This window comes from Chlorocebus sabaeus, chromosome 14 (assembly GCF_047675955.1).
Source record: "Chlorocebus sabaeus isolate Y175 chromosome 14, mChlSab1.0.hap1, whole genome shotgun sequence".
In the NCBI taxonomy this organism is placed as follows: domain Eukaryota; kingdom Metazoa; phylum Chordata; class Mammalia; order Primates; family Cercopithecidae; genus Chlorocebus; species Chlorocebus sabaeus.
In genome coordinates, this window is record NC_132917.1 from 71,406,075 (window position 1) to 71,418,807 (window position 12,733).

Sequence of the window (12,733 nt, forward strand, 5' to 3'; positions counted from 1 at the left end):
ATGGTGGGTCTCGGGGGCTGCCCGGACATTGGGGCCATGGCCACTCCTTCTCCCTGGTTGAATATTTGAGGAGATAGGCAGGGGTTGCCCAGAAAACACTTGTTGAACAATGTTGAACTTGGGAGAGGGAGGCTATCCTGGAGATATTGCCATCCAGATGGCCTGAGGGTTGCAACTTGAGTGGGGTTTGAGTGTATGGCTGGGATATCAGTTCTCTGGACCAGTGGAAGGGCATCTGTGGCGTGTGCTTATGTGTTTATTAATGTGTATTCCCTGTGCAGCAATTAGTCATAAAAAACATAAAGTGATACTTAATTCAGTGACTTCTTCTCTTTTTTGAGCTAGAGTTTTGCTCTTGTTACCCAGGCTGGAGTGTAATGGCGCTATCTTGGCTCACTGCAACCTCTGCCTCCCAGGTTCAAGCGATTCTTCTGCCTCAGCCTTCCAAGTAACTGGCATTACAGGCACCCGCCACCATGCCTGGCTAATTTTTTGTATTAGTAGAGACGGGATTTCCCCGTGTTGGCCAGGCTGGTCTTGAACTCCTGACCTCAGACGATTCACCCGCCTTGGCCTCCCAGAGTGCTGGGATTACAGGCGTGAGCCACTGTGCCTGGCCAGTTCAATGACTTCTTTTTGTTGTTGGGATGGGGTTGCCACTGCTTTGTGAACATCTGTTGTGTGTACTGGGTTTGCTTTGAAATGAAAAGCTATGACTTGAGAGGACTTAGAACACGTCACCAACACCACACCTAGCTCCGTCCTGCCCACCCCTTTGGTGTGGAGTGGGTGGCATTGCTTCCCTGAACGGTAGCTTGAGCTGAGTTACTCTTCATTGTAGACTGGTGTTTCTCACAGGGAACCAGGGAGGAAGGTGTCAGTTTGGCCCCTTCTGCCAGTTAAGAACTGCTGTTGTGGTGGGAGGGATCATAAGCTCTGCTTACAGAGCACCCCGCCCAGATGGAGGACCCTCAGGCAGCTCTATCATGAGGTCACTGTATTCCAAGGGATGACCCTCAGCTTAGGAGGGGCCCAGAAATCCCTCTGTGAGGGCCTCCCAGGTCACTGGGCTCAGGGGCTTCAACTTGGCTAACCAAGCCAATGAGAGATGGCTGATAGACCAGATGCCACATCATTTATTAATTTACAGGGTGAGTACCTCTCAAGAAAGTAGAAGGTCCTGTGCCCTCTGCTGGCCTTACAGCGCCAGGTAAGGTCACAGCGGCGGGCCAGGTAGGTGGTCCTGTGGGATAGTCCTGCCAGGCCAGGCTGCAGTGAGGTCTGATGAGCCAGAGCTGCCCACAGCTGGGGCCACGTCTTAATGGCCGGTGCCTTAGTTTCCCTCAGATTCAGACTCAGTCCTGGGTGGTGCTGGGGATTTCTTGCTTTTGGGTTTCCCAAGTCTGAACTCCAGTTTCCCTTCCCAACTCCTTTTTAAGCACAGCTTTTTGTTAAGGTTGGCTGTGGCTGGGGTAATCCACCAGACGAGCTTAAGGAGGTGTTTTCCAAAGTGCATTGGAGGCTTGTGAAATGCTCCACTTAAAAAGGGTTCCTGAGTAAGACAGACTGGGAAACACTGCACGCCTCGAGATTTACAATGCACAGTGGCATATGAGAGGCTCTGAGGTGGCTGCAGGGAAGGAGCCTGTTTAATCTGTTTAAGCACTCATTAGCTCCCCGGAGAACCCACCACTCAAAGAACACATTTTGGGAAACACTGATCTACAGGATTCAGTCCAAATTGCTCAGCAGGAATCCAGGACCGTTTGTGATCTGCCCCTCCTCCCCTCCTGCCTCCTCTGTCCCCACTGCCCTGGTGCTCCCTTCGTCCCCTCAGCCAGACCAATGGCTTGCTGCTCCCCAAGTACCTAAAGTCTTTGGTGTGTTTACCCGTGCCATGCTTGCGCCTGGAATGCCCCCTTTTCCTTGGTCTGCACGGCCTACCTCCTCATCCTTGAGACCTGCTTTGGGAAGCCTGACTTGATGCTAGCAGGTGACATCAGGTGCTCCTCATCCCGGCCCCTGTATACTCCACTATTAAGTAGCACATCACCTTGTATTATACCTGTTTAGGTTACAATTTCCAACCAGTAGTCATACTCTTAAGAGCTTGGATTACGTCTCATTCATCTTCCTATCCCTAGCACTGTGCTAACCTCCCACAGAGTAGCCAATCAATAACTGTATAGTGAATGAATGATGCATTACAAATAACGTGAGAGTGAACATCTTTGTACATACATCTAGCTTTCTGGTGAATCTGGATGCCTCCCAGGAATATGGGAAAAGGGTATAAATGGTTTTATGTTTTTCAGGGCATAGTGCCCAATTGCTTTTCTGAAGGGTTGCTGAATTGCTTCCAGCAATAAAGGAGAGTACCTATTTCATCGACTCTTTGCCCATACCGGGTTTTTATAATTTTGAACAATTTTTCTTAATTTTATAGGAAAAATATTGCTGGAGTCTAGTTCTCATTTGCATTGCCTTGGTTATTGGCAGTCGATCCCACCCTTTCTGAAGGGCCCTTTCCTATGAGGTGGCGTGGTGGAAGGAGCACTGGACTAGGAGTCGGGGGTCTAGTACATAGGATCATGGCTGAGCGACTTAGTCTTCCTGGGGAAAGCTCCCTTTTCTGAAAAATGGGGTGATACTTCCCACTTTGTCCCCGACCCTGCTGGTCTGAGTGGTTGGTAGGAAGGCCCAGGAGGAAAGCATAGTGTATTGTGAATGCAGGCGGTCCTCCCCGGAGATCCAGGAACATCTGAGCAGCAGGGCTCAGCCCGAACAGCCTGGTGTAGGGCTCTGGATCCAGCCAAGGAATTGTCTGCCTGGGGCCCGGTGACAGGTCCCTGACTCCCTTGTGGTGATGGAGTCAGGTAGAATCCTTGTGTGCTCATGGCTGGATCCTCCCTGGGGCAGCCGTGCTCCTCAGAGCTGCCATCCAAAGTGCTTGCCTCAGCAAGGGCATGCTGCTCGCTGCATATGGCTTGTGGGCGTGGCCCTGGGGAGAGCCCTGTGCTGTGATGCACGCGCAAAACCCAGCCCCTCACCTTCCCCTCCACCGCTTTTTGGGAATCTGCCTCTCCCTCCTCTTAGCTTTCCTGGAAGAGGGATTTGTCTGTGAGTGTGTCTGGCTGTCCTTCATCTGACCACCTTGCTCTAGCAACACCTCTATTCCCCTTTCTCCTTTTTCTTTTTTTTTTGAGGGGTGGGGTCCTGTGCAGGGAGAGGCCAGGCCCCTGTACACAGTAGCCCAGTGTCTGAGGCCCCAGGCCTCCAGGCCTGCTCTTTACAATGCCTTTGTTGTGTGTTTTTTCCTCCCATGGGCGGGTGGGGCACGTGTGTAGGTCTGGGTGATTTTTGTTTGAAAGCCACCCCCTCCCCGTTCTCCCCCGAGCGCTGAGCTCATTGCCCAGGCCGATGGGGCTGCTGGAAGGAGTCAGCCTGCTCGGGGGCCAGCGTGGGGGGTGCTGCCAACACCAATACAGCGTGCACAGCCGCTACAATGTGCAATTGTGATCTTTGTGTAAACGCGGTCGGTCTGGGGCCCGCACGCTTATAAAAATAAAGCGTAGGGAAGCACGGGGCGGGGCGGGAACAAAAGGGGCTTTTTCGCTGGCTCTCTAATATGGTTTTATTTATCGGAACGCGCCCTCCTTTCCTTACTGGAACCTGGAGAAGTTCTCTGCCGAGCTTGGAGCTGATGGTATCACAGCCAGACGGTTTCATTAAATACACGGATGCCGCTGGGCCCTGCCAGGGGCAGGAGGGAAAGGGCTCAGGGCCAGCCCTGCCAGGTCCAGTGCATGGAAAGGGGAGCCCCATGCCAGGGAGGATCCCACCAGGTGGGGGTTGAGAGATGTGGTGGGCAGTTCTCTCTGGCTCCTTCGCCTGCCAAGGGCCTCCCATTGCCCCCTTCTGCTCCACAGAATCAGGATCAAAACCATTTTCCTGCAGGAAGTCCTCCATGATTTGTGCCTGATGGCTGTCAGGCTGATCCCAGGCTGGTGGCTGCCTCCTATTAACCAGACCCAGCATTGCTCAGCCAGTGGGTGGCCATGGCTGAGTCCGCCCCTTAACTTAGATACCCCCTGCTCTTAAAACCAGCTCTTTTTTTGGCAACAGGCACAACCTTGGACCCTGGTCTCTCCATCCCTTGATGGGTTTCCTGCCATTGCCCACTCCAACCTTCCCGCCTCTTCCCTGATCACTCCTTGCCACCCCTCTCTCTGCCACCTATGCAGTGGCCATGGTGTCCCATTTGGTCTTCTTGTGGCCAGGGAGCCTGTCTTGCTCTTCTCCCCTTTGTGCGGAAGCCCTGTCTCCCCATCCCAGCCCCTGGGTTGTGTTTGAACCTGCATCCTTCTGAGGCCAGCAACACAGAGGCCATTACCTCTGAGGCCACTGAGGCCCTCTTGAGGTCACATGGGAAGTGAATGGCAGTGCTAGGGCTGGACTGCAGGGCTCAGAGGGCACAGGCCATTGCAGGATGGAGCAGGGTGCAAGGGTATTGAGTGCGTGGTTAGGCACTGGGTTCAGCCCTCAAGGTGACATCCCATTAGGAGGAGCTGAAGGGAGCCCCCTCCTCCAAGCCCTGCATTCGTCTCCCAAGTTATATGCACTCAGTCCTTCTCCTGCATTGGTTTCCAAAATGTGGTCCCAGAAGACAGCATGAGCATCGCTTTCAGGAACTTGTTAGAAATGTAATTCTCAGGCCCACCCTGGCCCTGCTGAATCCGAGTCTCTGGGCGCAGGGCCCAGCACCCTGAATGAGCCTTCCAGATGATTCTGCAGCATGCGATCATTTGAGAACCACTGCCCTAGAGTCTGCTCTAGTGACACCAACTTGCCTTTGGGACAAGGTAGAGGGAATGACTTGTGGCTGGGTCCCAGGCTGGCGTGGCCAAGGCTGGCAGGCTGGAAAGGAGTTCGCGGGCAGCAGGGAGCTGCGGGGACCTTTGGGTTTCTCTCACACCCCTACTGCTAAGTAGCTGCTGAGTCTGTGCACTTCCCTTTAGCACCCCATACCCATCTAAGCCACCATCGTTCCTCCCTGGACCACTGCAGTGGCCTCAGAACTGGTCTCCCTAGACCTCCTCGTGCTCCCTGCAGTCTGTTCTCCATGTGGCAGCCAGAGTGAGCTTGCTGAAATGCAGAACTGGCCACGTCAGTGTGGTGGCATCCCAGAGCTCACAGACACCAGCAGCTCTGCTCCGCTCCCCCTTCCTCAAAGAAGCCAGATCCCTCCCTAACACATTTCACTGCATTTTATGTCTATTCTTCAAGGGTCTGACCCAAATCATAATTTTACATTAGCTTGTGTGGATATTTTATATTTAGTTCAAATTGTATTCTCAGCCCCTAGCACCTAGCCCCTAGCCTGGCATAAAGAAGGCACTTGATAAATGCTTGTTGGATGAATGAATGAATGAACGAACAAACAGACCGTACAGACATTCACTTCCCCCAGCTGGACCCTGCTTCCAGCAGCCAGCTCAGGAAGCAGCACAAAAGGGGATGTTCTCTGGATCTTGTGCCCATTTGCCAGGACCCAGGCTCCATGTCCCTACTGTGGCCCCCAGCTGGCCTCATGGCAGGGCTAGAAGAACTCCATAGGGAAGATGCATCCCAGCATGAATGTTGTTGCTCCAGAGTGGCAGCCACAGCCCTGCTCCAGCTTTGTGGCCCCACATGGCTCTGGAGCAGACATCTCTCATGGCCCCTGCTGTGTCCTGTCTCCCCTCCCCATCTCCGGCCTGTGCAGATCCCTATGCCATCGTCTCCTTCCTGCACCAGAGCCAGAAGACGGTGGTGGTGAAGAACACCCTTAACCCCACCTGGGACCAGACGCTTATCTTCTACGAGATCGAGATCTTCGGTGAGCCGGCCACGGTTGCTGAGCAGCCGCCCAGCATTGTGGTAGAGCTGTACGACCATGACACTTACGTGAGTCTGCCCGGCTCCTGCCTCGTCCCCTCACAGGGAGGGACTCTGTGCAAAGGTGGGGTCTCCAGGGACTCGTGGCTGCCCAGCCAGATGGGTGCTCCCCTAACTCCGCAGGCCCTAGAGCAATTAAGACTATTTTAGAGTCATTAAAAATGGATTGCTAGCACAGATGCCGTTCCCACAGCAGACACTGCTCATCAGTGAAAGGGAACATATCCGGAAAAGGCGCTTGGTTGTGGGCCAGGGGCTTGGGTTTTCTCTGCCTCTGCCTTGCCTGTGTGATCTCAGGTCAGTCCCTTCTTTTCATCACCCTTCACTTGGGGTTCCCTGTTTAGGTGGGAGCTGAGACACCCACACAGTGGAGAATCCTCCATGTGAGAGCACGGGTTCCCGAGTGCCTCCCAGCTCTGTGCCACAGGCAGGGCCTCTTACCACAACTGTCCCACAGGACCTCCTGTGGTGACAGGTGCGCTGTAGGGCTGTGCTGTCCGAAAAGGGAGCCTCTAGCTGCATGAGGCTGCAGAGCACTGGAAATGGGACTGGTGCAGCGGAGAAATGAAATTGTAAATTTTATTTCATTTTAGCGAAGTAAAATGAAAATTTAAATAGCTGCAGGTGGCTGGTGCTCCTGTATTGGACAGAGCAGCTCTAGGAGGCTCCCAGGAGGGAGAGAGTGCTGTGGGCTGGAATGTCAGGAAAGCCTTTGGGAAAGACCCGGGCCCTGGAGGAAATGTGGGGTTGGGGTGTCGGCGCGAGGCAGAGGCCTGGAAGGAGGAGAAGGGAGTATGAATCCAGGGGAGCAGGAGAGTGATGACGTCAGGGCAGCAGTTTCCGAAGAGGAGGCTGGATGCTGCTGCTGGAAGAGACCAACTGGGCGCACGGCAAAGCTGGAGGTGGCAGTGGGATAAAAGGGGAGGGGATGGGTTGGGAAGACATTGTCAGTAAGAGTTGCACTGACCAGATGTCAGGTTCCCTGACATCTGGTGGGTGTGGTGGGCAGGGGTGGGGAAAGGTGCTTCTGTCTCTATTCCTCACCAGATGATGGGGACAGCTGGCCGTGGGTAAGGCAGGCCTGGGCTGGGGGGTCCAACATTGGGGTGCTTGGAAGGAAAAGCTGGTACCATGCAGGGGGGAAGGAGCAACCGGAGGAAGAGTCCATGTGGGACTGTTTGGAGAAGGGCACAGGCCCTGGCACCTTTGGAGCAGGAGGGAGGCAGGCGGCTGGGCTGGCACTGGTCAGGGGGACTCAGCAGGACTGAGTGCAAGTGCAGAACAGGGCAGGAGGGTGGCGGTACGAGCTGAAGGCTGCCAGAGCCGTGAGGGGGCTTGCCCTTGCATCCAGTGTGACGGATCTGTCTTCCGGGCAGCAGGGAGTCAAGGAAGGTGCCTGAAGAAAAGGCACCTTCCTTTATGAAAACATCATTTTGTCCAGGCTTATTTAATTTGATGAATGTGATCACAGTTTCCCCATTTGCAAAGTGGGGGAATTTAAGGGTGAAATGAGCAGGAGATACGGAAGTCCCTGGAACTGCAAACACCTGTACTGCTGAGGGCATTAGAGAAATGCCAGGAGGCTGTCTCTCTGGTCTCCAGTAGTCTCAGCGCTGATTAAATTACAGCAGGGCAAACACTAGTTGGACACTAGTCCAGAGGGACTTCTCGAGCATGATGGGAATTCAAACCTAGTGACAGTCACGAGGCTGCTCACATCTTGTCTTGTTGTTGAGTCCTGCTAAGGAGAGCAGAATTCACCATTCTGTGGGAGGGGGTGCCCTCACTGAGGCCCCTGCTAGTTCAGAAGGCACATGTAGACCTGATCTCTCTGAGGCTCCCCAGAGCCCTGGGTAAGGGATGCTGATTCTTGTCTCTCTATGCTTGGTCTAGGGTGCAGACGAGTTTATGGGCCGCTGCATCTGTCAACCGAGTTTGGAACGGACGCCCCGACTGGCCTGGTTCCCACTGACCAGGGGCAGCCAGCCGACGGGGGAGCTGCTGGCCTCTTTTGAGCTCATCCAGAGAGAGAAGGTGAGGCTGGTCTGTATCCAGATCCAGGAGGCCGAGGCAGGAGGTGCATGGCAGGGGTGGGGTGGGGGCCAACCCTCTGTGGGAGCCTGGAATGCCTCCTCTGAAGCCAGGCCTCCTGCTGAGACCCATTTTCTGAACCCCGAGTCAGGATACCATCTAACATTGGAGTAGAATGTTGGGGATCAGGAGTGTCCAAGTCCTCTGGTCACTGGATTTAATCTTCCTTGGATCGTATCCTGACATGGTTTCTGGGAGGAGGACCTCTGTTGTCTGATTAAGGGAGCCTTAATTGCCACAATGCGAGGGACTCCAGGAACAGGCAAGGGCAGGATCCCCATTGCAGTACTGGCTTCACCATGACCCTGGGCCAGCCACTCCCCTCTGTAAAATGAGAGGTTTGGGTTGGAGCTGTACCTTCAAACTTCCTCTTAGTATGATGTGAACCCCAATATGTAGACCAAATAGAAGTAGGGCTGCTCTGGGTGAAGTGTCTGGAGGATGGGCACAGTGCCAACCTAGCATCCCTTCCACCCCCAAGGAATAGAGGCTGCAAACCATGGACAGTCTGATCACTGACATAGTCTATGAGTGTCATGAGGGTAATGGGGGCCTTAGGTGACAAGCACATGACCAGAGCTCTCTTTTCTTCACTCCAGCCGGCCATCCACCATATTCCTGGTTTTGAGGTAAGTCTTGCTCTGACCTTTCCTTCTTCAAACTGATTGCCAGTCTCCCTATGTTTGGCATCTCTCTGGGTTAGGAAGGGCGGTCAGGCATTACCACAATCCTGCCTCAAGCCCCTGGGGAAGCTCTTTCAAGCAGAGGAGGGTGTGGGCTGAAGGAAGCTCAAAGTCTCTCTCTCCAGCTCAGGTCTTTCCTGCCCTTCTTCTCTGAGAAGTCCAAGAACCACAGAATTCCAGATGGAAGGATCCTCATAATTGTCCAGTCCGGTGGCTTTCAGCTGGCTGAGCATTAGGACCCCTGGGACAGCACTGCCCAGGGAATCTTAATGCACATCCAGGGCTAAGAATCACTGACTTAGCCCCAGGGTTCTGAAGGTGTGGCCAATTCTTGAGTCCTACTTCAAGCCCACTGAAGCAATTCTGAGGGAGCAGCCCAGCAATCTCTGTATCAACTTGCCCTCCAGGGCCCTCTCACATATGCATGAGTTTCAGAAGCTCCGATTCAGACCACATTTCCCACTGAGTTGTTTTTACCAAGACCCCATTTTCTTTCCTCTTCCTGTGCGGAGGCTTCATTCCCTTACTGCTGCTTTCCTTCCTTCTTCTGGGGGTCTTGGTAGAAAATGTCGAGCTTTGACTGGTACCCAGGTGCATTGGATTGATTACCTGATTCCATGCCACGTTCAGCTGCATCTATGAGAAGTAGTCATCTGGGCTGTGTTGGAACACCATTGTCCTTCACAAGGCAGCCCACACACATTTGGGGAGTTCTTGGGAGGCCCTCCCTGCATGCAGGCCCTCCTTCACTAGCCCTGCCCCTCCAGGTCTCCCTCCCTGTCCTAAGCTCCTGCTCTCAGTGCTGCCTGCTCCTGGGGCTTCTAGGTTGGTTCTTCTTGGCTTGCCAAGGCCGCAGGCTCCCAGGCCCTTCCCACCACCTGCTGTTCTTCTCTTTCCTCTTGTTGCTTCCAGAGATTCCTGGTGTCCAGGCTTATGCTTCAGCCTTTCCTAGCCTCCCTGTGCATTGACATCCATCACACCTTCTTTCTCAGGGACCATGTTGGGGACGTGCCTGGGAAGTACATCATTCTTAACCTTGGTGGGAGGTGGTTTCTGTTGGCTCTTCTTAGTGCTGGCATCTGGTGTGCTGACCTCTGGCCCCGCCTAGTGCTCCTTGATACTAATGGAGAACTTTTTCCCCTTCCATCCCATCCCCCATCACCATCTCCTGGATGTGCCACATCCCATGGCTGTGGGCCAGGTGCAGGAGACATCGAGGATCCTGGATGAGGTGAGCTGGGTCTGGTGGCTGGGGTGGGTGGGCCGAGGTGGAGGGAAGGTGAAGCCAGCCTCCAAGCACACACCTGGAGCCCTCCAGGTTCCTGGTGCCTAGTAGGCACCTGTCACATGGAGACCTGTCTGGATTTTATTCCCCATGCTCTGTGTGGATTCAGGGCCACCCAGAGTGTGTCCTGGGAGTGATCCTGGTCTGAGAAGGCTTGCTATCCTGCTGGGAGGCCAGATTTCACCCAGACAACAGGAACAGCAATACAGAGTCTTAAATGATGAAGTACCAGGGGGCACATTTTGAAGAATAAATTGTTTGGAAGGGGCCAGAGTAGTCAAGGAAGGCTTTCTGGCGGAGGCGGCATTAGCCAAATGTCTTTATGCCCAGCAACACTTAGAAAGAAAGTGAGAAACATGGCTTTGGCTTAAAAGGCCAAGGACCAGTTTGGGTCCTGGCTGGTTTGGGGGATGGGGTGAGTTGGGGACCTCCTAGGGACTGGAAAAAGTTTAGAGTTTGCATTTAGATAAAGCAAGACTGCATCTTTTGCCATGGGAGGAGAGAAGCACGTTCCCTATGGCCTCCTGTGCATCTGTGGGTGGATTGTCGTGAGCCAGGCCAGAGGGTGGGTGGCAGAGACCTGGGCGGAGAGACAGGAAGGAGAGCCCTGGTCAGATGAGGCGTTGGGAAAAGGGCAGCCACTTCCTGCCGTTAGGGAATCCCCAGACTGAGAGCGGACACTATTTGACATTTTCAGTGCAATTTGGACTTGAAGTGCAGAGTCAGGATGTGGGATCCACAGGCCCCGCACCCCTTACCTCACTTCCTTTTGCTCCCAGACCGAGGTGGGGTCCGCCAAGTGAGCTCGCTGTAATTGCGCCTGACAGGCGGCCTCCTGCTTCTGGCTGCAGTTGCGAAAGACTGCCGATTTGGAAAGGGAGGTGGAGTCCTGTCCAGGGAAGCAGCACGGAGCCCTCTCTCTTGATTGAGTGCACTTTGTGGCCAAAACCCACAGCCTGCTCTGAAGAAGACCCAGCCCAGGGATGAGTTATTAAAAAAAAAGTTAAAATCCTTAATAACTGGATTCGTAATATATAACAGTGAAGGCTCAGATTCCGAGGGCAGGGATCTGGCTGCAGTCTCGTCAGAAAGCAAATCAAAACTGCAGCTCGTGGGCCAGAGCCCGAAGAGCGCCAAGTGTCCCCCTGCAGGGCCAACGAGGCGGCAGGCTGAGGGCGGGTGTGGGTCAGCAGGGCCAGGGGAGAGCGAGTCCTAGGAGTGTGCTAGGCACAGGGCTGGGCCAGGCCAGCAGGTTCAAAGGGTCTGAGGAGGACCTATCCCAGTGGGATGAATGATCTGCTGGTCCAGGGACCAGCCCCAGAAGATGACCTTGTGACCTCCCTCAGCCCCAGGGGACAGCCCTGGGACCCCTAGCTCAGCCCATGTCCTTCTCACTTGAAGGCTAAGCCTGATGCCAAGATGCTGAGTCCTCTTCACTTTAAGAAGCCCCGGGGCTGGGTGGTCCTTCTGTTGCTGCTGGTTCTGCTGGAGGCAGGACCCCAGCAGGGTTTTTCTGTCTTCTTTGCTGTGACCAAGCTCCTGCCTTGTATCTCCCATCTGGCCGCTCCCAGGCTCCCGGCCCCATCCTGGTGAAGAGTGCTCAAGCCTTCCTGGAGGGCTGGGAGCCTCCTCCTGAGCCCCTGGCCACGGGAGCCCACGAGAGTCAGGGGGCAGTGAGGGAAGGATGGGTGTGTTGGGGAGCTGTCTGGCTGCAGGGGTGTGGGTGTGAGAGACTGGCTAGGAGGCTCTTGAGTCAGTTGAGATAGGGGCCTGGACTGGAGACAGACCACTAGGAACGGATGGGACAAGTGACTCCGAAGTTCGGTGTGAGGCTATCCTCTCTTGTGGGAAGTGCCTTTCAGCTAGCGCGGCCAGGTGCGGAGATTCCCAAGCCACAGTGCCTGTGAATGAGATGAAGTGCTGTCTGCCCCTGTCGAAGGGGAGGGACAGGACAGGACACTGTTCCCAGAGCAGGACAGTGAGGATAGCTTCCTGGAAGAGGTGCCACTGAGCTAGCTTTTGAAGTTGGGATTGGTAGAAAATGTGGGGAGGTGGCCCAGGCAGCAGTGTCTTGGGCTGAGGGCATGTCACCTCCTGGATGCGGCTTGGTGGACAACAAACTTCCCCTCTCCCAGGCTTTATGCCCATCTGGGACGCCCCTCTCTGTGGCTCTTGGTCAGGAAGTGAGGCTGTTGCATGGTGTGTCTGAGGCTTTGATGATGTCTGGGAGATGTGAGTCCTCGCAGAGGGAACGGATGGAGGAAAGGGTTTCCTTTGCGTTCTCCGGTCTGCATTTTCTTTGTCTTTCCTTCTCTTCCTGAGTCTCTTCCCACTCTCCTTTCGTGTTTCACTCTTCCTGTTTGCTCCTTGGCCCCAGCTTCCTCCTTCTCCCCGCCTCTTCTGAGCCCTCTGTCTCGTTTCTTTTCCTTTTTGTCTGGAGAACAAAGGCAGTCCATGCTGCCAAGGGGAATGAGTTCAAAGAAACTACAATTTTAGATTTCCTGAGAACTGGAGAATGTGTGCACGCACGTGTGAGCGTGTGCGAGTTGTGTACATTCTCAAGGGCACACACATGCACGCATACACAGCAGCAGAGGTGATGGCGGGCCCCCGAATGCCCAGGGCCCCCTAGGATACAGAACATGTGTAGAGGAAGACCCATGGGGCTTGCAGTCCTGACCATTCTGGGGAGGTGGGGAGGGTAGGGGGCGTGGTTTAGAGTATTACCCTTGCTTCT

The 12,733-nt window shown here is 54.4% G+C and overlaps 1 protein-coding gene across 17 annotated transcripts in view; it reads left to right on the forward strand.

The window, feature by feature from the left end:
* The window catches only part of DYSF (dysferlin), a 238,722-nt gene that overhangs the window by 145,665 nt on the left and 80,324 nt on the right, over positions 1-12,733 (forward strand). For all 17 annotated transcript variants that reach the window (XM_073023068.1, XM_007970265.3, XM_007970270.3 and 14 more), the window contains 4 exons: positions 5,765-5,946; positions 7,831-7,971; positions 8,628-8,657; positions 9,913-9,942. In XM_073023068.1, coding sequence (XP_072879169.1) covers positions 5,765-5,946; positions 7,831-7,971; positions 8,628-8,657; positions 9,913-9,942 — 383 coding nt within the window. The remainder of the gene's footprint in view (positions 1-5,764; positions 5,947-7,830; positions 7,972-8,627; positions 8,658-9,912; positions 9,943-12,733) is intronic.